Here is a 22,945-nt window from a genome sequence, read left to right as displayed (position 1 = left end):
TAACTTGATCTCGGTTATCAGGATCACCTGATTTATGAGAACTGGCAGCTCTATTGACCACAGAATTACAGGTCTGGGTTCTTATTAGTAACTATGAAATTTGGCTATTGCTGTAATTGGTGGAGTTACTTGGGGATTTTCCAGTGATTCAGGGCTTTCTGGCACTTTTTTTCAAACTGGGGTTCTGGCAGGAAGAAATGACTTTTAATGAGTATTGAAACTAAAAGGAAATATGTTGAGGTGAATTAAAAATACACAACAATTTAACAAATTTTACATTTTCTATGTAAACATTTTCCCTCCAACTCAAAACAAATACTTCTTTTGAAACAGCATTTGAATCTTGAATATGGTTAAATCTATTTAAATATGAAAGTAAAATTATTTTGTACAATCAGCATGACACTTTACAATCTGATCCAACCCAATTTGACAGTGATGATTAATTCAATACTCTCTAACTTTGGGCTTGGGCCAGGGAAAGCTTTTGCAGTCTCAGACTCCTACAGAAAGGGACAAACAACTACTTCATTTCCATGTACTCAAATGTTTCCAGGTTTCCCTGCTGCCAGTTGTAGGTACAGGGGATTTGCCCTTAGGGATTCTTGGAATGGGCAGAAAGCTGAAGCAGAGACCTGCTAGACCATTATTGTGCAGAGCAGGGGGCTGCTGGCCTTTTGTCTGTGGTAGAACACCTCACTTTGGGTTTAAATTATGTAGCAGCCATCCTGCTTTCTCTCTGAGGGTGCCACACTGTTCCAATTTCCCTCACATCACATCTCCATTATTAATCCACTTGCTGGACATGATGTTTATTATCACACTTGACTCCACTGGCAAAATGTATCAGAGTGCATAAACCAGGGTTGGTGCATGCTGATCAATAAATATTATAATGTCCTAATGCCTCTAAAAGGATTTATCTGTTTCTGCCAACTTCATTTTTTTAATAAAAGCTCTTGGTGGAGGCTCGGGATGGTTTTATGCTACTCCTTTCCTCTCACAGAAACTTGGTCAAGAAAACCTGGGAATGGGAACACGCTCCAGTGTCAATCCCATTGAGGCAGATTGGGAATACCATGGCATAAAAAAGGCAGGTGTTTTAAGGGTCTCAGTCTGCAATCTGGCTCCTGGCAGGAGAACACCAGACAAGGGCTGCTGGCTGCATCCCAATAGGGTTTGTTCTCTGTTTTTCCAAAGAGAGGGAAAACTTCTATTTGGCTAAAACCCAAGTCAGAAGAGACAGCAAGAGAACAGCTGAGGCTGAAAAGCATGAGAGAGGAGAGCAGATATGAGTGTCCTTCAGCCCAGCCAGGGTCACCACCTGCAGCACCCCAGGATGAGCTGTTCCCTGGCATGACCCCATGGGGAGCTGCTGGATGGAAAGGCAGGAGCAATGCCACACCAGATCCCCTGTGCCTGCAGGAGACTGCCCTCAGGCAGGAACAAACAGCCCAAAGGGCAAAATCACACCCTTAGTTATACCAAATCACACCCTTGGTTATACCCAATCACACCCTTGGTTATACCCATTTACCACGCTGGGCCTTGCAGCTCGGTGAACATCTGGGCTGAACCTGTCCTCCAAGGAAATGGTCCAGAAAACATCTGGGAGACTGATCCTGCGAGGGCTCAGCATGTGTGATATCTGGGAGACCGCTGGCTGCCTGCCTTCCTTCCATCCCCTGAGCTGTGTGCAGGCAGCCTTTGGATGTCCCCCATGCCCTGCCGTGTCCCCAGCCCTCTCCTGGCACAGGACGGTGCAATCTAATCACCAGGTACCAGCCACACCGTGCTCTTCTCCCTTCCCTCCTCCCCTGAGCCCTTCACTTGTGCGAGGCTGGGAGAGCAGTGTCGTGACTGCTTTCACAGGAATCAGTCCTGTGGGAGCTCTTTCCAGCAGCAGGGCTCGCTGGCTTATTTGAGGCAGGGACAAGCAGGAGCCACCTGTATCGTCACAGCAACCCCTCCCCAGCGGCTTTCCCCTCCCAGGTCACACTGGAGTCACCTCGCCGGCTAACAGATGACATAAGGGAACATGACATGAAATGCGATGACTTGAGGGAACTGCTCATCGAACCAAAACGGGACCAAAAGCTTGAAAACTGTTTTACTGAGGCGATTTGAAGCTGTGAAACAGTTCAGAGGTGATGATGCTACTGCCCTGATGGGTGCTTTGGAGGCTGATTTACACCTTGTTATGCTCTCCGCGGGGACTCGGGGTGGATTATTTGCTTCCCACACCCGGGTCTGGCTCCTTCAGATCCCGCATACCCCAGCCCAGACCTGTGAGTGGTGCTGGATGGCATCCTTGGAGTACTGCCCCCCCTTCAAGCTTCAGGAACTGATGGTGAAACAGCCCGGAGGCACACGTGTGATCTGACTTCTGCTGGCTGGATACATCTCCATGTCCAGAAACTAAGATTTTACCATTCCTACTGTAGTAGCCCCAGGGACGTAAATGCTGGCTCTGGCATTCTTGCGGAGAGAAGTCTGGGCTCCAGACTCTCCTTCCCCACTTTGTCACTTTCCCACGAACTATCTGCGTGTGGCAATGCTGCAGGTACTGCGCTTGCCCTACGAGCCCCCACAATCCAGCTGCTGGCTCCTGAATGCTCCCATGGGCTTCACAAACCCCATCGTGCCTCCCACTGCATCCGAGGGCTGTTCTTACCCAGGGACCAGGCAAGGAACGGCATCCAAGCAGGATGTTCCAAGGAGGATGAGCATTGACACCTTCAGTAGCAGCAACTCTGATTAATTTAAATTTTGCTCAGCCGCTCAGACAAAAATATCTTGAAATCTCTTTTAACTTAAAATTTGATTAAGACCTGCTCTGATAAAAGAAATAACACCTTATCAGTGGAGAGAAGCAATTTCTGATTATTTGATTGCGGGGAAAGCGTTTTTGTTTCCAGCGGTGTCAGTATTTCTGTGGTGGAAAGGTTTGTCACAGGTACATTTGTAACACATTAGTAACACATAAATATCGTGGGAATCAAAACACTGGGCTGGAAGGCATCTCTAAAGAACTCGTGTTGAACTCTTGTTTCAGGTAGGATTATCTGTCTAAACCATTCTTGATTATCACCTAACCTGCTTCGCAAACTCTCTGATGATCTTCCAACGCAATTTACTCCACCCTACAGCAGCCTAGCAGTCAATTGTGCTTTTCTAAATGAAAGCCCAAATTTCCTTTCTTTGTTCATGCTCATTAAGAACTTGTTAAGCAATCATTACCAGGAGTAATTTAACAGAAAAGTTCCTCCTGCTTGAGGGTACGTTGGAAACTTGCTTTGCAACACGTCAGCAGCTCAGGTACGGGCTGCCCCCTTTTTTTTTTTTTTTTTTTTTTTTTTTTTTATTGTTTGCTTTGTTGGGTTTTTTTAAACTAAAATTTTCGGTTTCCCATCTTTAGTGACTCGCGTTCCGCTTTGTAGATGAGCTCCCTTGGCGTCACAGGTGTAGGAAGTTTCCGCCTTCCCCTGCTCCTCCTCCTGTCCGTAATTAGCGGCCCCTGAGGTCGGGATGTCTCTGCCCAGCGTGGGTCACCCCTGCCACGCCACTCGAGCGAGACAACACAGGTACAACTGCTCGGCTTACCCGGCTGTGGGGCAGAGCACAAACTCCTGGAAGCGGGAAGGAGAAAGCGAGGTGGTGGTGGTGGTGGTGGTGGCGGTGGGGAGGAGGAGGAGGGGGAGGAATAAAAATCCTTAGTGCTATTTGAAGTGGCACATTGGGAATTCAAAACCCCAGAGCGCCCGGCCGGCAGTGCCGGGGGTGGGGCTGTTCTGCGGGGCACCGCCACCGCCCCGGGGCTCGGGGAGGGGACAGGTCTCTCCCGAGGGATGGACCCGACCCAACCCGACCTGTCCTGAGGGGCGGCCCCAGGACGGACATCTCAGTCCGGTCCGGCGGTGCGAGTGGCGGGGTCGGCGCTGGCCCTGCGGGACGGAGCCGCGCTCTCGGCAGAGGTGAGCCCGGGGATGCGGGGCTCCGCTCGGCTGGACCGGGGCTGGCCGGCTTTGGCCTTCGTGTCCCGCTCGGGGAAAGCGGTGTTTTAGCACGGGGAAGGTGCGGATCGGAGCGGCAGCGGGACCCTGGCAGCGCCGGGCCGGCTCCGTGCGGCCACCGGGGCTCTGCGGGGCAGCTCTCGGCGCTCCCTCCCGGAGGGCAGGCGGCGTTTCGGCCGCGGGGTGTGGAGGGCAGCCCCCCTCGGGTCCCCCGCACCTGTGTGAGGTCTGTGCGGCTCGGGCAGAGCTCTCGGGGGCAGTGGCGATGGGGCGAGTGAGGGAGGCAGCTCGCAGCCGTGCCCACCTGTGCCGCAGGCTGGCAGGGCTCCATCCTGCCCCAGGAACACCGGTGGGACGCTGGAAGGTCCGGGAGGGTGGCAGCAGTGGGAGGACGAAGAGGAAAGGGTCAGCTGGAAGGGAGAAAAGCGGAATTCCGCTCTGCCAGCGGTGACTAAGAGGTCTGGCTTGGCTGAGAGGGTGGAAAGACATCACAAAATGTGAGCGGGGAAGGTGCAGTTGGCTGCCGCGTTCCCGGGCAGACGTGCTCTGGAAAACGTCGGAGTCTGGACTGGGATAAGGTCTGAGGAAGAAAGATGGAGATTCACAACAGAACTGTAGGAGAGGAGGAAGAGAGCATCTACGAAAGAGGCATAAAAAAATACACAAGTCTTGTAACTGTAGTAACCTTAAACTATTATTGCTGCTGAAAAAAGGCGAGTCTAGAAGCTTTGGCTAAAAATGAACCATCCTGGTTTAGCGAACATGTGGCTTTCTAATGCGTGAGAGGTTTCTCAGAATAGACAGGATGTTTCTTAACTCTGAAGAAGCCGGTGGTTTTGCACTATTAGCCATCGGGTTTGTTGCAATGGAAGTCAGAGGAGCAAATCTCAAGAAACTCAAATAGCCCTGCATTTGGGTTTTGTAGCAATCCCAGCAGCATCTCGAGTCAGTGGCTCTGCAGGAGGAAGCACTGACTGGTGAGGCGCCTGTGAACGCCCTTCTCTTGTTCATGTGCCGTGTTTGCCAACACACAAATGGCCATTACCCTCGAGGGCAGGAGTGTGTGAGGTTGAGTGAAAAATAGTCTGCGTGCCAGGTTTAGCTTTAGGTGTGCAGTTCAGGGAGCAGCTGTCCCTGTGCCTCAAGGTTTCCTTCTCATGGGATTTCTACTGACTCTCGAGGCATTTGCTCTCTCCATCCAGTGGTGTCTCTCATGAAGTTTTTCCTGTTCAGGGGCATCATTGTGCCAAGTTACCATGCACTGAAGTTCAGTGACACCAGAAGGATGCAGCCTCCTGGATGCCTGCTGTAAAATCTTCCTGTGCCAATTTGTGTCTGTCTCACTGGTGCCTGTGCCACAAGGAAGAACATTGAGGCTTTCAGTAGAAGCAGCCTTTTCTGCTTTAGCAAGGCTGGTCACAGCAGGTTCAGAGAAGCACAAAAGAGCCTGAGGAGGGAGGGAGTAGGGCCACTTCCTTTAGCAGCAAGCAGCCATCTCCTTGGTTTTGTCATCAGCAGATACTTTGGCAAGAGGCGTTTATGAGTAATTCTTCCATCTCACTTTGACTTTGGTCTCTAGTATAGGAGGAGCCTCTGTGCCAGTCACAGTCACCATAGGAAACCTGTTCCTTGTGTAGAGGTGAGGCAGGGGAGCCTTGCTGTCAGTGCCCTGGTGGTTTGGATCAAGTTCAGTATGTGATGGCAGGAGAGAATGGGGACACCCCTCTTGTCTTTACTGGCAGCCCCCAGTAAATCAGCGTAGCAGTGCTGTTACTCAGCTCCCTAAGGGTTGTGCTTCCCAGGTTTGTCAAAAACTTGGACTGTGTCTTCTGGCTTTGTGGTTCCTTCCTCTGCTCTCATGGTGGGGGGAGTGTGCTTTACCCCTGATCAAATTAACACTAAAACTCCTCAAGCTGCTGGGTTGTTCAGGTTCCAGAACAGATTCACAGATCATCTTTTAGGTGGTGCTTTCACTGGGAAACAGGTGATACACTACCAACTAACTTCTTGTAACTCATTTCTTCACTGTCTTTACCGACTTTTACAAATATCTTAAACTGGGGCTGAGAACTCTGCCTAACAGCTTAAATGAGGTCTGGTGGAACTTCAGATTATGGAATTGTGAACCAACCACTCTCCTGTCAATGAAGGATTAAGTACAATCATGTTTATTTAGATTTTTCTCTTAGAAAGGAAAATGTTCATGCTCTCTTCTGTACAACTGCATATTGCCTATTCAAGGTTAATGTCTCCCAATCTTTAATAAGTTCAGCCTTGCAGTTGTGCTGTCAGACAGGAAAGTACTTCCTCAATACTCATAGGAGGAAAGTTGTGAGACACAAAAACAACCCCTGAGATCCTTGAAGAAATCTAGACATCAACTTCACTGCCATTTCAAATCAGAGGTGACGCTTCCTGCTTCAGTTCTAAGTGACCTGCTCCTTGGTCTGTAAGAAACCTGTTCCAGAGCAGCAAAATAAACAGAAATCCCCTAAATCCATGTGTAGTCTGCTGTTAGATCATTTTTCCTTGCAGTTAGCATTGATACTGTGAATTAATTTTCTCACTTCCTGATCAGGGGGAATTCTGACTTCTGTGTTTTCATGGTCTTCTTGGATGTGCCACCAAAGGGCAGCTCCTTTTCTAGCTGTGTGCCAGTATTCTCTTGAGCTGTGAGGGTTAAAACAGTGTTTAGTCTTAAATTTTATACCCCAGCACACAAGAGCCTGCATGGCTTCCTACAGAAACACAGTAACAGGAAACTACTGTTTGGAAGCTGTTGGTGGCATGGAGCTGTATCAGTTTCCCAGCTCGCCCACTGCTAGCATCTGTCCTTTTGTCTCTTTGCCCTTTCCAGCAGCTTTACACAGCCAAATTCTGCCATCCCTTTCATTTTAAGTATTGATGAGGGGTTTATGTAGTTGCTTCCTGAAAACTAAAGGCTGTGAGGTACAAAGTTACTCCTTTTAGTTAAAGACCTAAAAGATAGTCTATAAAAAAACGTGTTGGGAAACTTTTATTGACAGGGTGCTGAGAGTGATTGTCCTGTGTTCTTCTGGGTGGAAAGCAAGATACCAGAGCTGTCTCTCCTGTTGTGCAATTGCATTTTCTGTCCTGTCTCACAGCTCAGGGTTTGTGGGCTGGTGGTCACCTCAGATTCCTGAAGCCATCATTCAATAGCTCCCCAGTGTCTTCTGTGCTGGGCTCAAGGGCTGTGGCAGAGTGGGGAGGAAGGTGTTGAGCAGAACAGTTTTGGGGAATTATGTAACTGCCATGAGAAGTAAGGGGACCATAGCCTATCCTGAAGGGAGTGGATGAAGGCTCAAAAAAAAAGAAAATGAGGGGTGGGCTTCAGGTTACAGCAGTTTTTGAGCTGGGAGGCAGGTTACAGCTCTCACCTCATTGGCATTCTGTGTTCTGCAGCAGGGAGGGCTGGCCAGCTGTGCAGTACCTGCTGCTGGGGCTTTGCTGCTCTGCTCTCATGTCTGATAGGTGCAAGTAAATCTTACCTCTCCATTCATGAAATAGGCACAGAAATCTGAGGAAGGCATCAAACTATAGTGTTTTGTGTTTATGAGCCTTCACTAACAAACCCTCAAGGTCATACGAGATCCTTGTGAGGACATGCAGAATCTTGCATTTCAACAAGTAGTCTTAAGACTAGCAACAGTGTTTTGTAAAGTTAATCTTCCTGGGGCTTTTTGGGTAATCCCAGGTATCCCTGAATAGTGGAGAGCAGATGTCACCAGAGGGCTCTCCTGGCCCACACCTTGGTGGCCTGGCCCTGGCCGAGGGGGAAGCTGATACCTGCACAGCTCCCTGGAGGGCTTTGGGAGAGCTGCAGGGCAGAAGTGACACTTCCTCACCAGCCCTCTATTTGAGTAGAATCACAGAATAAGCTGGGTTGGAAGGAACCCACAAGGATCATTGAGTGCAATCCCTGGCCCTTGACAGGACACTCCAACAATCCCACTCTGGGCTGAGAGCATTGTTCAAACACTCCTTGAACTCTCTCAGGCTTGTACTGTGATCAAATCCCTGGGGAGACTATGCAGTGTCCCAGTATCCTCTGGGTGAAGAACCTTTTCCCAGAAACCACCCTAACCCTACCCTGGCACAGCTCCAGTTGCTCCCTCCAGTAGTTCAGCCCTGTGTTCATTTGAGCAGGCAGTCACTATTTCAGTGTTAGAAATCTCTGCTGTTGATCAGGCAGGTGAATCCTCTGTGTGAGTGCCACGTGGAGCATGAACAGTATGGAATTTTAAAAGGATGCATTCAGGGAGGTCACCAGTGATCTTGATATGCCCTGTTTGAGCTAAGTGCAAATGGGATATTCTCATGAAGTGTGCAGAAGTGAACAGAACCAATTGCATTAGTTCTTGTTGTTCCATATGCATTGGTGTCAGGCTATTGGTATGCCATGTTCCATACGTTTTGGTATTTCTCAATGAACAGGAAGTTATAATTCAGGCGCAGGGTGTGTAAAAAGTCAAAGCATTTGAAATGTGGAAAGGACAGTACCTGGTGCAGCCTTGGGAAAGGCCCTGTGGTTCCCCCTTAGGCTGTGGTTGTGGGAATGGCTTCACCCAGCCTGACCTGCAGCCACTCCCACGCAGTCCATAGTGCTGGGACAGGACCAAAGAAGCACAGATCCAAACAAGAGTGCTCAGCCCATCTCTCTGCTGCAGACTGCCTCATTCTGAGTATTTCTAGAGACTGGCCCTGACCACAGCTCTCCACAGCACGTGGTAGCAATTCAGAGTATTAGTTCCTATTTCTGCTCTTGGCAAACATGCTGGACTGGAAAGAGCAAGGGGGTAAAAGCAGAAGGTGCAGTGCAGGGCAGTTTTGACTGTGGTCTTTGGAAGGAAACAGCCCACATGCTTTGCTTTGACAATTTGTGCAGTCCGTAGTTCTAGGAGGGTTTTTTTCTAATTTATTCTTGATGAAAGCTTTGAAATCTTGAATTTGCCATTGTGCTCAAAAGGAAGAAAATGCCTGTCTGCACCTGCTCTGAAACACAGTAACTGGGAACTGATTTATGTAAACTTTCAGCAGCTTTTTTTTTTTTTAATTTCACTTAAGGATGCCTTAACACCAAATATATTTGCTGGGGATTACACCCACTGGTTACTTCTAAATTGCCTTAGCTCTAGATCCAAGATTAGTATATTTAATTTTGGTGTACCAAATGTTATTTAAAAGTCTGCCGTGACAATTATGCTCTTATTCTAGCTTGAGATTTTAAGATTGTGTATTTTCTTGTGATTTAATATTTCCATTGGTTTTTAAAGGAAAAGCTTGAAAATAAAAATCCTTGGCCTTCTGGTAAAAACAAAAGCAAGGGTGAAACCTGTTGGCAGGCAGGAATGGAATCATAGATTTGACTTTCTCCATGAAGCAGCAGCAAAAATACTCTGGATCTTTTCTAATGTTAATCTGGGAAAATATCCTGGACTCAGTTTCAAGGACCATATTTAACAAAGCATTTAAACCCAGTGTTTCACCTGACCTATGCAGAAATGCCCTAAACTTGTCTTATATTACCTGGAGTGAGTTGCAGCCCTGTCTGCCTCTGGACAATCTGGGATGGATGTTCTGTGCTTTGCTGAGCCAACAGCACATTGCTGCAGTGGGTAACCAACCCTTGGGGTTCGAACAGGATGGGGCTCTGGCAGTGTGTGACAGCTGGGATTGCTGCTGGGATGTGGCATATGGTCCTGCACAGCAAGTGCCACACGAAAAGACTTAAACTTGTTTTTTGTTTTTGGTTTGTTTTTTTTTATTCCTTGCTCTGTGTGCCCCAGGAAAGCACTCAACAGGCCAGCCCCTGGCCTGGTGAGAAGCACAGCCTGGGTGTGGTGAGTGAGGACCTGGCTCTTGTCTCTGGCTGCTGTGATACCTCTTTGCTCCCAAGTCATCTCTGTGTTGTCCCAGCAAAGTCCTAAAGCGCCTCTTTCTGACAGGGCCTGGGAACTTATTAATGTTTGCTTTGCTTTTTAGGCAGTCACAAAGTACTGCTAAGGTAAAAGCAGGAGCTAATTTCAAGCAAACACAGCTGCATGTTTGCATTGGTGTGGCAGTCATTCCTGTGCTTGTGGTCTTTCCTCTTGCTTTGTTTCCTCCATTAAAACTGCTGGATGGAACCTTACAGCTGCATCACCACCAGCTGCTGTGTAGCTTCTGATGAGACTTCTTCAGATATAATGGGAAGTAATGGAGCTTTTGCTCTGGCTTCAGAGGTGTTTGCAGTGCCCCAGAGGACCCTGTGGTTTCCTTCCTGCTTTCACTGCTGGAACCTGCTTCTCCTATTTACTGCCTGAGATAGTTCTATATTTCTCTCCTATTAAGCTAAGGAGTGTCCTTTAAAAAAATCAAACCAGATGATAGCTATTTCTTTGCTGCTTGAGAGGGAGAAGTACTGAGGGAGCAGCAGTGCTCTTAACTACTCTCCCTCACAGCTATGCTTCAGTCGAGCTGTTGTGTGGAAAACAAACCCTCAGGAAAGCTCCATATTTATTTTGTAGGTAAAGTTTTCTGCCTTAGATTACTGAGGTAATCCTCACTTTGTTGGCATCTTCTCCTTAGGCTGGTTTAGTTGCAACACAAAGCCTTGCTTTCTGGGAAGTCTTCACAGGTATGTGGCAGTGCTGGGGTGTCCCCATATTCCTGTTTAACTGGTAGAGAGCCCTTTGGTACATGCTAAGGAGCTGCTTGGGACAAGCTCTTGACAAGTTTAAGCAAATAATAAAACATGGGATGGGATGCTATCAATAAACTCTTGGAAAAACCTTTGTGTTCAAGTAAATGATGACATGGCACTTAGGATCAGTTGTCTTCCTTCTTTAAAGAATTGGACAGGTACCTTTTGGAAACTGATGTTACCACAAAGGGAAGGGAAATAAATATATGAGTCATTCAGTAAGTCAGTAACCCTCACCACCTAATTTCTTTTATAACCAGTTTTGTTTGCACTAGGTAGTGAAGAACAGCTCACCAATTGGTAATCCAACATTCAAATCCAAGTTTCACCTTTACAGGAAGAAAAAAAACCACTTCTGTATTGAAACATTGCAAAGTACTCTGTATGAGGCAGAATCTGCAGGGTTTGGGAGTCAGGGGCAAGGGCTCTGATTCCAGCTGGTTCCAACCAGCTCCAAATTAGAAAAACTCAGCCCATTGCACACCAAAATTGCAGCTGGTCAGAGCAGCACACTCTGCCTCTGCTTGAACATTTTTAAGAACGGCTAGAAGCTGCTAGGGACAGGATGGTGGAGTCTTGCTGTTTCTTGTATCTGTATGGACAGAAAGTGTGTGTTACCCCTTCAGAGTCCCAAGGAAAGCAGAAGGGCACCTAACCTGGAGGTGGCTACTCCCAGGGCTGCTGACCAGGTGTCTTGGTTTGAAAGACAGATGTCTGTTAAGAAAGGCAGGAGCCTCTCTTTGAAATAGAGAATGTAAATCCCCTCCTTCTAAATTATTATAATTTTGAAATTAAGGGGGCTCTTGGGCAAAGATATGGGAATAGGAATAATAGTTTTTTACTAGGAAAATTAAAATAGAAATACAGTATTACAAAGAACAAATCCAAAACACTGACAGAGCCAGAATACAACCTGACACCCCATCAGTCAGTCAGGGTGTTGGTAGCAGTCCCATTAAATGGTGGCTGCATCCTCCTGCAGTGACAGATGTGGTTCTGTTGAAGCAGTGCTCCTGTAGAAGGGTGCAGTTTTCCTCCAAATCCTTAAAATCAGAGGGTTTGTTTGTGATTCTGTGTGTAAAACCCCTGGCCAGCATTAGAAAGGTCTGGTTTTTCCACTGGAATCCAGTGGAAAAAGGCTGCTCTGATGTTCCAAATCTCAGATTTTATCTAGGTAGGAAATGCTTGGCTCCTCCCCCTGGGTGGAGCATCTCACAATGGGATGATTGATAAAATTCCATCATGCAGTGGGACTCAATGGCCCATTAACAGGAGATCTCTCCTTGGAGGAAGGATGGGTCCAGTCTGGATCCAGTCTCCTGGGAAGTGACTAAAGGATGATTATTTTCTCTGTTTTGGAAAAAGATAAAGATGACTGCCCCTCCTGGTTTCAACAGATGGCCCATTAGCAGAGGATATCTCCCACAGAGATAAGGATCACTGCCCCACCTGGTTCAACAGATGGTGTTAGAATATATACTTTTGGTCATATCCTGTATTGCAACTTAATACACCAGGTGATGTGTTAGGTAGTGTAGAAACACTCCAAAGTGGCCAGTCTGAGAGGCTAAAGGTGTCTTAGAAAAGTTACAGAATAATAAGGCTTTTGTTCAATAAAGGGGGAAAGAAAATGAAGGAGGAAAAAAATTCTCAGCAGAGAGTTTTCTTCTTGTTTTCAACAGAAGAGTGATTAATCTGAAATGGAAAATTCTATTATCAAGCTGACCCATAGCTCTCTTTAGGAGGCATAGTATAGTTCTCTGTTACATTTTTCACATTTCTGGTTTGTCTGACTGAACTTCTGCTTTTACTGTTGGATTGTATTGATTTTATTTCTTTTAAATTATGCAAACTTTTACCAAAAGATAAACAGGGATTAAAGCAGAGGAGACACTAAAATGTTCTGCATCTTTCAGATAATTTTTTCATCTTTTCTTTCAAAGAATATATTCCTTGTGAAAGATTTCTGGGGTTTTAATTTTATTAAGAGCCAGGCACTTCTGAGAAAAGTGTTGCCACACTGATGGCAGTGCCCTTCAATTAAACTGTGTGTTTATACAGCTTATTTCATGTCATGACTCCTGTCCTGGGGCTCATGAAGGTTAGCTGGTACATGGGTGCTGTACCTCAAGGGGGAAGCAGAGTGGGACTGGAGATGCAGAACTGGCCAATGCAGCAGAAGAGGAGAATGGAAGGATCAGGAATGTAACCCTGGATCCAGTCTCCTGGGAAGTGACTAAAGGATCATTATTTTCTCTGTGCTGTCTGAGAGCTCTCCTGTGCCAGAAGCTCTCATGTTGGGAGCATCCAGGACGCACAGTCAGGAGTTATGCTCTGTAGGGCTCTTTTTCCTCTTGCTATTCTCCTCCTTGTTTTATCTCCCTCCTCCCAAAATGTGCAGTTTGGGAAGGCCATAGTGCAAAGTAGATTCTCGTGGGAAAGTGCAGGTACTTGTCTTAATCTGATATATGCTGGGGACTGAGCTCTGCCTAGGGCTGGTGTGTTCTCAGCAGGAGAGAAAAAGGGGAAGCAAAGCTCTCCCCATGCTCTTTTTGGATATGCCATATGTGAACATCATCCCTTTAGTCCTTCATAGGTACTTCAAGTTTATCTCTCTCAAGTGATTGTGACCATTCCCTTGTTCACTTGGCTCATGGTCTCTGGTTTTTGCATTATAACCGTTCCTGGAAATCAGATGAACAGGCAGAGTCTGGAAGAGAGAACTGCAGGGGGAAGTCACTCAGCTGCACCCTGCCATTACAGCCCAAGCTGAGATCTTGATATTTAAATTTGTATATAATGATGAAGCCAAACAGCATCCTGTAATATGCTGGCAGAGGTATGGGAAGTATAGAGCCCTCTTCAAAATGGCATCTGTAACTAGGGGGAAAATGAAGTAGGCACATGAGTTCTGGCAAGTTAAATATGGCAACACCATGAGACTAGAGAAAACACTGTTTGGAAACAATTTCCAAAAGATAGTAATGCTACCAATATTATTAATACTTTTTTTTTTTTTTTTTTTTCCCAGTTGCAGAAGGAATATGAAGCCTGCTATAGAGGCAGAAGGTCGGTAGATTGGGAGTTCAGAGATCACTTTGAAACAACCCAGAATTAATTTCTACATCTGGCTACAGGTAAGAGGATCTTGGGGATACTGGGCTCTGCTGTTGGTGAATGGAGAAGGGCTGGTTGGAGTCTGTCTTGGGCATAGTGGTCTTTAAATGAGAGTTTTCAGTTCTTGAAGGAATATGGAATATAATCACAAAACTTCCACCTTGGACTTCCAGACTTTGGCCCGTTCAGGGCACTGGTTGAGGAAGTCCCTTGGGAAGCAGTCCTGAGAGGCAAGGGGTGCAAGAAGGATGGATGTTCTCAAAGAACAACATCTGAAAGCCACAGGAACAGGCCAGCCCCATGTGCCATAAGACAAGCAAGCAAGGAAGAGAACTGGTCTGGATGAATAGGGAGCTTTTGATTGAACTCAAGGGGGAAAAAAAATGCTAGCTTTGGAAGAAGGGACAAATGGCTCAGGAGGATTACAAGGGTGTCATTAGGTTATGCAGGGAGAAAGTCAGAAAGGCTGAAGGCCCAGCTAGAATTTAGTCTGGCAAGTACCACAAGAGATCACAATTATTTTTTTTTCCAAATACATTCATAACAGAGAGCCAAGGAGACTCTCCATCCTTTGTTGCACATGAGGGAAAACATGGCCACCAAGGATCCAAGGATGAGGAAAAGGCTGAGGTACTTGATGCCTTCTTTGCTTCAGTCTTTAAATGAAAGACCAGTTATTATCAGGGTGTCAAACTCCCTGAGCTAGAAGATAGGGACAGGATAACCCCCCTGTAATCCAGGAGGAAATAGTGACCTGCTGCTCCACTTAAAATTGCACAACCTGTGGGGCCAGGTGGGATCCACTCAAAGGGACCAAGGGAGCTGCTCTCCATCATTTGCTGGCAGCCCTGGTGACCTGGAAGACTGAGGGTTAGCCAATGTGATAGCCATCTACAAGAAGGCTGAAAGGAGGATCTGGAGAGCCACAAGCCCATGAGCCTGACCTCGATGCCAGGGAAGGCTGTGGAACAGATCATACTGAGTGTGACCAACCAGGGGGGAAGGCCCAGCCAGCATACATTCACAAGAGGCAGGTCCTGCTTAACGAACCTGATCCTACAAATTTCTGACTGTCTAAGTGTAACAGCATTACTGATCATTTTCCCTTCATCTTGGGCTCCTGCTTACTGTATTCAGAGAGGCTGATCACAACATAATGATGTTGCCATGTCTGGCTATCTGATTTCTGTTTGTGGCCATTCATTAGGTACATCATTGGTATTCTCTATTGCAAATAACAGACCCTGTAGATATTTTTTCTGGATGGCTTCAGTGAGATGCTTCTGTGGCTGCTTTACAGTGATCTGGGAATCAGCAACCATCAAAACTGCTGTATCATTTCTTCCCACAATCTGTTTATTTTTTTGTAGAAACTTGCTAGTCTCATTCTCTGACTCTTTGTTGTGGCTTGCTTTCAATGCATCTTATCCCACAGAGTGTCTATCCAGTATTTCATTACACAAGAGAGTGTTTATACCTCTTGCTTTTATTTCAGGAGAAAACTGAGTTCTAAACCCACTGTAAGTGAATGGGATATTACAGGGTTCCTTCTGGAAAGGTGAAGTTGTGATAAATACAGAAGATGCAGTTAAAGACAGGTGATTTAAACGTCCTCTGCCTTCAGCTGCTGTATTTTATTGGTCTAATATACTCCATTTAAAATATTTGCTCTCCTCTTACCTTAACACGTGCTTGGTCTGCTGTCTTCTCTGGGTTCAGGAGGAGGAGCTCTAAAGCTGTTGGTAAAATGCTAAAAATTAATTCCCCTAAATACCAGGGGAATTTGCTGGTGATGCATCCCTGTTGGACACCACTCTGAGCTTCTATGCCTAACAGACTGCTTAGTCACCTACTGAATGCTGTTATTGTCAAATCTCACCTCTTCTACTGTCATTAGTAATGTGAAAATGGAGATATTCAGCTGTTTTCTGTTGGGTCCCCAAAATACTTCTATTAGGCTGATTATGATGGGTGATATTTATTGCTCCAGACCCTTAGCAGCTACCTCGGTATGCAGCAGTACTTTGCTGGACCTTTTCCTCTCTTCTCTGTTTTTTGTTACCAAATTTGTAGCAAATTTACCACCACCCCCTCAGGTGTTTTGAGTTCCTATGTCCACACATTCACTTGTAAGGACATTGCTGATCTCAAGGGTATTTTTTTTCCATCCCCTGAAGACAGCAGGGGCTGGTGCAAACATTTTTTCCAAGGCTAACCAGAGCTGTGTTGCTGTGTTTGTGCTGGATATACATTCAAACATAGCTTTTATAGTTTAATGCCATAAAATAGTGGAAGTCTTGGTAAAAATACACAACAACGACAAGCAGTAATAAAAAAAAAAGAAAAGTGAAACTATACCACAAGATACTTGCATTTAGCTCTTGAAGACTGGATGTTCATGACAAGTTCTGGCTGATTTGCTTTGCTACACCAGCAGTACTTTCCTTAAACCCAGAAGGATATTTTTAGTGCCTAGAACTGCAGGAATGGCCACGAGAGGGCACAGCTATTGCTTGAAAATGTTGGGAATCAACCAAAGCATCTTTCCCAGCTAAAGATGCAAAATCATCTCTAACGATTTCTCTGCATGTTCTGAGGTGCAACAAAGAGTTGCATTGCAAATCCATTTTAGTTAATAGTATATTATGTATCTATAGATACATGTATATTTACTAATATTTAGATGATCCCTTTGCATCTTCTTTTCTGTAATTTTCTGCCAATTTGCAGGTCAATCCAGCTTCATAGGCTAAATCTCCTAATTACCTAGGTATAAGCTGTATCCATTAAATCCTAGAAAGGAAACAATAGCAAAGTCCTTATTGACATACACCATTATATTCCGTTTTTGAAACAACACACTTCTGCAATGTGGGCAAGCATAGTTTCCCTGTAATCATCTGATCACCTCTGGCTAAAACACAATTTTTACTTGATATGGTAAGATTTAGGCCTGGAGGTTTTGAGACCTTCTGCAGAACTCATACTCTGAGAATTACACAGTTCTAATGTAATTACGTAAAAACAATCATAAATGCTTTCAGTGCAAAGTGAGAATGTAACATTTAATTCTCTGACATCACTAAACGCATGCCCTTAAAGAATTTTTGCATTTCTTCCATTTGTTATCACTATTTGAACTGTCATGTAGATCATATGATGTTTTATAAGAGTATCACTCAATAATGAAATTTTTTTCTTATTAGGAATGATTTGCCAGGTTTCAGGAACTTCTGAATACCAGCTGTTACAATTTGAAAAGTTAAGGATTGCAGGAATGCAGGATGCTTTTTTTGGCTTCATGTAAGTTGGCTCCATGCACAGTTCATGCTGTACCATCAGGCAATCATTCAATTATCATCTAGTGTGGGTTGTTTCCTTTTTTTGTTGTCTGTGATTTTGCTACCAAGGAAATATCAGTGAAGCACTATTAGTCATGTTGGGCAGGAAATCACTTTGCTCAGGGCAAGGTGCACTAAAACTGAGTGTGAGCATGTGCAGATCCAGCAGCAGCAGACTGGTGGCAGTCCTTGCATGGTGCAGTTACAAAATCATCTGTGGTGGCAGCCCTGTGTCTGTTTGCTTTGTTTTATCCCTTTTATGCTTGGGCTCCTCAATGATATTTAAATATCAGGGCTTACATTGTGCAGTGAGGTGTCTCTGTGGATTTTGCAATTTTTGCTTGGACACATTTTTTTATTTGCATAACTCAAGCCGTGTGTTGGTTAACTTGGCATTTACATTTAATAAGCAAAGCCATGAAAATGATAGGCAGCATTATGATGGGAAATACCTTGGCAGAAAAGGGTCAGGTGGTCCCCTGGACTACAGACTGGTCAGGAGCCAGCAGATGTCCCCACAGCCTGTAGAGCATGCCCTGCAAGGTCATGGGGGGTGATCCTTGCCCACCACTCAGCACTGATGAGACACACCTGGAGGGCTGGTTCTGGAATCCCAGGATGAGGAAGGTGTGTCCATACTGGAGCAAGTCTGGCAAAGGGCCACTAAGGTGAGAAGGTGCATGAGCAGAGGCTGGGAGAGCTCTGCTGACTTTTCTTGGTCTGGAGCAGGCTGGGCTCTCTGGTCAGGGTGTACAAACACCTGACTGAAGGTGGGTGGGTGAAGGACACAAGCAAGACTCTCTTCTTTTCAATGCAGAGATGGAAGGAGACACAATGTTCACAAATGGAACTGTGGCAAGTTGGAAAGGAAGGAATGGTGGTGAAACACTAGCTAAGGTAGCCCAGAGCAGTTGTGGAGTCCCTGTGCTGGGACCAGAGTTGTCATGAGTCCATCCATGGTGCTGCTGTGCACGGAAGGAGGTGGGGAGGCAAGAGGAATATGGGATTCTACAGAGTAATATTAGTTTCAGGCAGCTGAGGAGGAACCTACAGTAAACCCTAGATTTAGTGGCTGTACTGGTAAGGGAGGGATTTTATGAAAGTGCCTGCATGCCTCATGCAAGGGAAGCTCAGCCAGCCTTGACCACAGGGGCAAGGGGGAACTGTCACAGAATGAGGGACACCTGAATGTGGCAAAGTCCTTCAATGAGATCAATGGCATGTGAGGGAGTATTCCCTAATAACATATGTAAGGTATTTGGTTAAGAGAATGTGTTTCTAAAGGGGCGTTCTGTATTTAGGTCTTGGTGTGGGAGCAGGCAGCTCCATGGAAAGGTCAGATTAGTTATCGTGGCAGCCCTAGAAGGAGCGAGAGCACTGGGAGTTCTTAGCAAAGGAGGAGAAAAGGAAAACCAGAAATGCTCCTGGCTCCAACTGAAACTTAAAGTATACTGACAATGAGGTCTGAATTTCTTTCTTTGTTTCATAATTAGGTGGGTTCTTTGCAATACTACGTATATCCTTTCTATCCGCTGCTCACTGGATAAATGACTGATGTCATATCCTCCTTCATCTATTGTGTTTGTCCATATATTAAGGCTGTTTCTCTTATAATTTCTTTTCAGAAGGAGGAATTGCCAGTACATAGAGTTGTAGGCACTCTCAACAGACTCCAGCCTCTTAAAACTCTTCTCCAGCTGAACAATGAATTCCATGGTGTCCTGAACGTAGGGACAGGTGAGTAGTGTTTGCAATTTCTTTGCAATGGCCCTTGCATTTTCGGAGGAAGAGATAGAGCCAGGCTTCCTGTCTTTGTTTCGTAAAAGAATTGCACTGGCTAATGCATTGTCTAAAGTGTTGCCTTATCCACTCCAAAAGCAGAAACTTCCTAACTTTACAGGGATGTGATGGCAGTAAAGTTCCGTCTTTAGCTCAAAATGCCCTGACAACCTTGAACCTTGCTTGTGGTTAAATTAGCGTGGCACTTTCGTGCCCCTCTGCTGCACAGGAACTTCCCCCAAAGCTGCTTTCTCTTCTTGTGCTCACAAAACAAAAAAATTATTTACAGGATTAAGCCAGCTATGGTATGGAAGGTGGGGAATGTAAAGGGTCTGTAAAAGGCAGCACGCTCTGGCATTTCTGTGCAGAAGGAGAAAACCTTGTGGGGATACAGAGCTGATCATTTGTCTGTCGACTACCTTTCCTCTGTCTCCCAGTGCTTGGTGCAGAGTGGTGGCTCCATGCTCTGACATTTGGATGCTTCCCAGTGTAGCTGACGAGTCGGCTTTGGCTCCATGTGTGATCTAGGCACAGTGATCAAGAAGCAATGACAAATGGGACTGTGCCACCTCTGTCGCGTTCCCTGCCACTTTGCTTATGCCAGTACTTCTTTGGGCTGCCTGTGCCAGTGCCTGATGACTCTTTCAGGGAGTGAAATTCTGAGTAACATCCACTCTGACCTCCCTTGACACAACTTGAGACTATTTCCCCTGGTCCTAAAAGCCACTCTCTTCCTCACTGCTTCTTCCTGCGCTCTTCCCCATTGACCTTTGGGGCCCAGTGGTAGAAGAGGAGGTGCTGCTTCTGCTGCCCTTCACTTTAAGGAGAGGCAATGGCAGTAATGCTGATGCTAAGACTGAGGATGGAGCTAGACTGAATTATCTGTTTGTCCCTGCCTCGTTAAGAATCTCTTCCACTCCATCCCTCCCTTTTGCCAGAAGAGGAGAGCAAGTTAGGGCAGGAGAGTGGAGGGATTGCCTGTCCACCAGCAGGATCTACTGAGAGAGCTGAGCAGGTCAGAGCCAGTGAGGGCTCTGCAGGGCAGGGAAGCAGCCTTGGAACTCCCTTTACAAAGGCAGTTCTTGACCTTATTGTCTGCATCAGCCTCCAGGGCTGCCCTGTATCCATTCCTTTCCCATCCTCCATCCATCCTGCCAAGATATGTAACAGGAACAATGGGCCAGGCTCTCTGCAGGGGAAGGTGGTTGGTTTGGAAAGGCAGCAACTGCCACATCAACAGCCTGGAAGACTGAGACTTGTGTTTGGTTTGAGGAAGGACATGTTGTGTATCAGGAGAAAACAACAGCTCTCATGACAACCAGCTGGCAGCAGCTCCACACAGTGTCTGTTCAGAGGCTCCAGGAATGGTCATAAGGAACATTGCTATTTCCTCCTGCCAGAACCTTTGCAGACGTGTCTCATGTCTCGTGTTCACAGTGACCTGAAATTCTAGAGGGTGACAGATGAGGTTTGTAATGGTGTTCCAGAGTTTGTTGTGCACTGCTATGAAGGTGGGACACACCTGTCAATGAAAGCTCATACTCTGCTGCCTCATCTGTCAGGTTTTTCTCTTCTTTCCTTTCCTTCAGATCATGATGGCTATCAAAGGAGAACAGGCTCTGGCTGGAGAGAGAATGCTCCGGATGCCCAGCTGCCTCCTAAAGCTCACCAGAATGGTGCTGAGCCACAAACCCTGGGTCCTGTTTTTCCTCATCTTTGTGTTCATATCCTTCACCTACCACAAGTTCTACTGGGGTATCTGGGAGGACTCAGAGAACAGACTCCCCACCTATGACTCATCTGCTGAGATCATCTGTGCTCACTATCTGCCTTCTCCCATCAACATTTCTGGTGAGCCCCCTCCATCTGCAGGAAATGTGTTTTTTGTGGAGACCTCAGAGCAAACTTCCCCAAGTTACCTGTTCTCATGTTCTGTGGAGTCAGCAGCCAGGACACATCCTGAATCAAGAGTCGTGGTGCTCATGAAAGGCTTGGCCAAAGAGAACGCTTCCCTACCCAAGCACTGGGCTTTCTCCTTGATGAGATGCTTCCCCAACGTGGAAATCCAACCCCTGGACTTGACAGAGCTCTTTTCTGGAACACCTCTGGCACAGTGGTACGTGCAGCATCAGCGGCACCAGGAGCCGCATTTTTTAGCAGTCCTGTCTGACGCCTGTAGGATTGTCCTTATGTGGAAATTTGGTGGCATCTACCTGGATACAGACTTCATTGTGCTTAAGAACTTACAGAACCTCACCAATGCCCTTGGGATTCAGGATTATGATGTACTGAATGGGGCCTTTCTGTCCTTTAAGCCCAAGCACAAGTTCATGGCGCTTTGCATGCAGGACTTTGTGGAGGACTATAATGGCTGGGTCTGGGGACACCAGGGCCCAGAGCTCCTAACTCGTGTCTTCAAGAAGTGGTGCAACATCAAGACTATCAAGAGCATGAGCTGCCAAGGTGTGAGTGCTCTTGCCCCGGAAGTTGTTTATCCTATTCCCTGGCAGGACTGGAAGAAGTTGTTTGAGGCAGTCAGTGCCTCAGAGTTTCACCAGCTCCTGAAGAACACCTATGCAGTGCACATATGGAACAAGCTGAGCCATGGCACCAAGTTAGTGATCCACTCCCAGGCTCTGCTGGCTCAGCTCTATTCCCAGTTCTGCCCTGCCACCTATGCAAAGATGAAAGAGGACTCTGAAGAGTTGTCAAAGCGTGCAGTGTGACCTGTGGGGTCTTGGCAGCAGGGATGTTCCCCAGACTGAAGGAAATAGAGTGCCTTTCACCTTCCTCAGAGCTGCGTTCTAGACTCCAGAGCAGCTGTTCTGTTTGACAGCTCTGTGGTTTTGTGACCAATATCCCTGGTATCTGCCTCAGATCCTTTGTGTTTCACATTTACAGCAGAACCTGAGTTCAGCCTCCCTTGCTGTCCTTCAGGAGACCTGTTGCTGCAGGGAAGGTTGAACTGGTTCATCAGCACCTCTCAGCTGGTTCTCTCTTGGTGTTCTCCAATGGCTGCTCCTGTGGATCCCAGGCTCAGCAGCCCCTTGTGATGTTTCAACAGCTGTAGGGACCCTTGGCTTGCTCTCTGTGGCATTTCTGAGTTTTTAAATCATTGCCAGGCAGTGCCAAAGGGCGTGGTTTTCTGGAGCTCAGAACAGAATTCCCTGGCTGTCCCAGATGCTTTATGCCTGGGGAATAACATGAGGGGTTGTTGGGGGTTGAATTATTCCCTTTTCTTTCTGTGGAATTTTTCCCATTGTTATGCTAAATATTTGTGGCTACACCTTAGTAGCAACTGTTTTCTCTCGCTGGGTGGTGCGGCATAGTGGGACACTGGAAAAGGAAAGGTGGGACAGGGGCTTGGGCTTTTGCTCTCTCACTTCACTCGTGGAGCGAAAGGAGGAGAGAAAGGATCGTGCTCCGATCTTCCCTGCCATCCCAGCGCCGAGATCCACGCTCCCTGCCATCGAACAGCACTCTGCTCCTCTCCCACTTCATCCTACTACCTCCGGACACTCTGCTGAGCACCACGACCCACACCGTGAGGGGGAGTCGTTCCTCCATCCCGCTCACCCCTGGGCCGCGGCCGCCATCACCCAGCCCCTTCAGCTGCGCGGGCCCTGCCCTGCCCACAGCACAGGAACTGAGCGCAGGGAGACGGCCTGTGGCCAAAAGGGACTGGAACTGAGCTACACTGTTTTATTGTCAGTTTTTATAGCTGTTGTTGTTTCTGCTGTTTGCCTTGTTAGGTATATCAGTAAAGAACTGTAATTCCTATCCCCGTATTTTCTGCCTGAAAGCCTCTGTTTTGAAACTATAATAAATAGAAGGGAGGGGGTTGCACTCTGCATTTCAGGAAAGGGGTTCTCGCCTTTTCTTAGCAAAATACCTGTCTTTCAAACCGAGACAAGGATATATGAAAATTGCTGTAAGAAGTAGAAAACATTTTACGTCCCTGCATGGCTCAGTGATAAGTTCTTCTGAACTTC

At 46.6% G+C, this 22,945-nt stretch overlaps 1 protein-coding gene across 2 annotated transcripts; it reads left to right on the top strand.

Moving 5' to 3' along the window:
* The first annotated feature begins 3,484 nt into the window (after positions 1 to 3,484).
* Positions 3,485 to 22,741, top strand: LOC148223536 (lactosylceramide 4-alpha-galactosyltransferase-like). Of its 2 annotated transcripts, XM_088164756.1 has the most exons (5): positions 3,485 to 3,584; positions 13,748 to 13,853; positions 17,040 to 17,136; positions 18,800 to 18,911; positions 20,543 to 22,741. In XM_088164756.1, exon 5 carries the CDS (start codon positions 20,546 to 20,548, stop codon positions 21,677 to 21,679), a length of 1,134 nt encoding a protein of 377 aa, XP_088020882.1. In that variant the 5' UTR covers positions 3,485 to 3,584; positions 13,748 to 13,853; positions 17,040 to 17,136; positions 18,800 to 18,911; positions 20,543 to 20,545; the 3' UTR covers positions 21,680 to 22,741. The 2 variants fall into 2 exon arrangements, with proteins under 2 accessions (XP_088020882.1, XP_088020883.1); XM_088164757.1 differs by lacking the exon at positions 17,040 to 17,136.
* The last annotated feature ends 204 nt before the right edge of the window (positions 22,742 to 22,945 follow it).

The sequence above is a fragment of the Sturnus vulgaris genome, chromosome 5, assembly GCF_052056855.1.
Source record: "Sturnus vulgaris isolate bStuVul1 chromosome 5, bStuVul1.hap1, whole genome shotgun sequence".
Lineage (NCBI taxonomy): Eukaryota > Metazoa > Chordata > Aves > Passeriformes > Sturnidae > Sturnus > Sturnus vulgaris.
The sequence above is the reverse complement of the archived record's forward strand: the minus strand, read 5'-3'. Positions and strand labels throughout refer to the sequence as shown.

Excerpts from the sequence above, each read along its gene's own strand:
- LOC148223536 (XM_088164757.1), top strand. The coding sequence starts at position 20,546 with ATGATGGCTATCAAAGGAGAACAGGCTCTGGCTGGAGAGAGAATGCTC.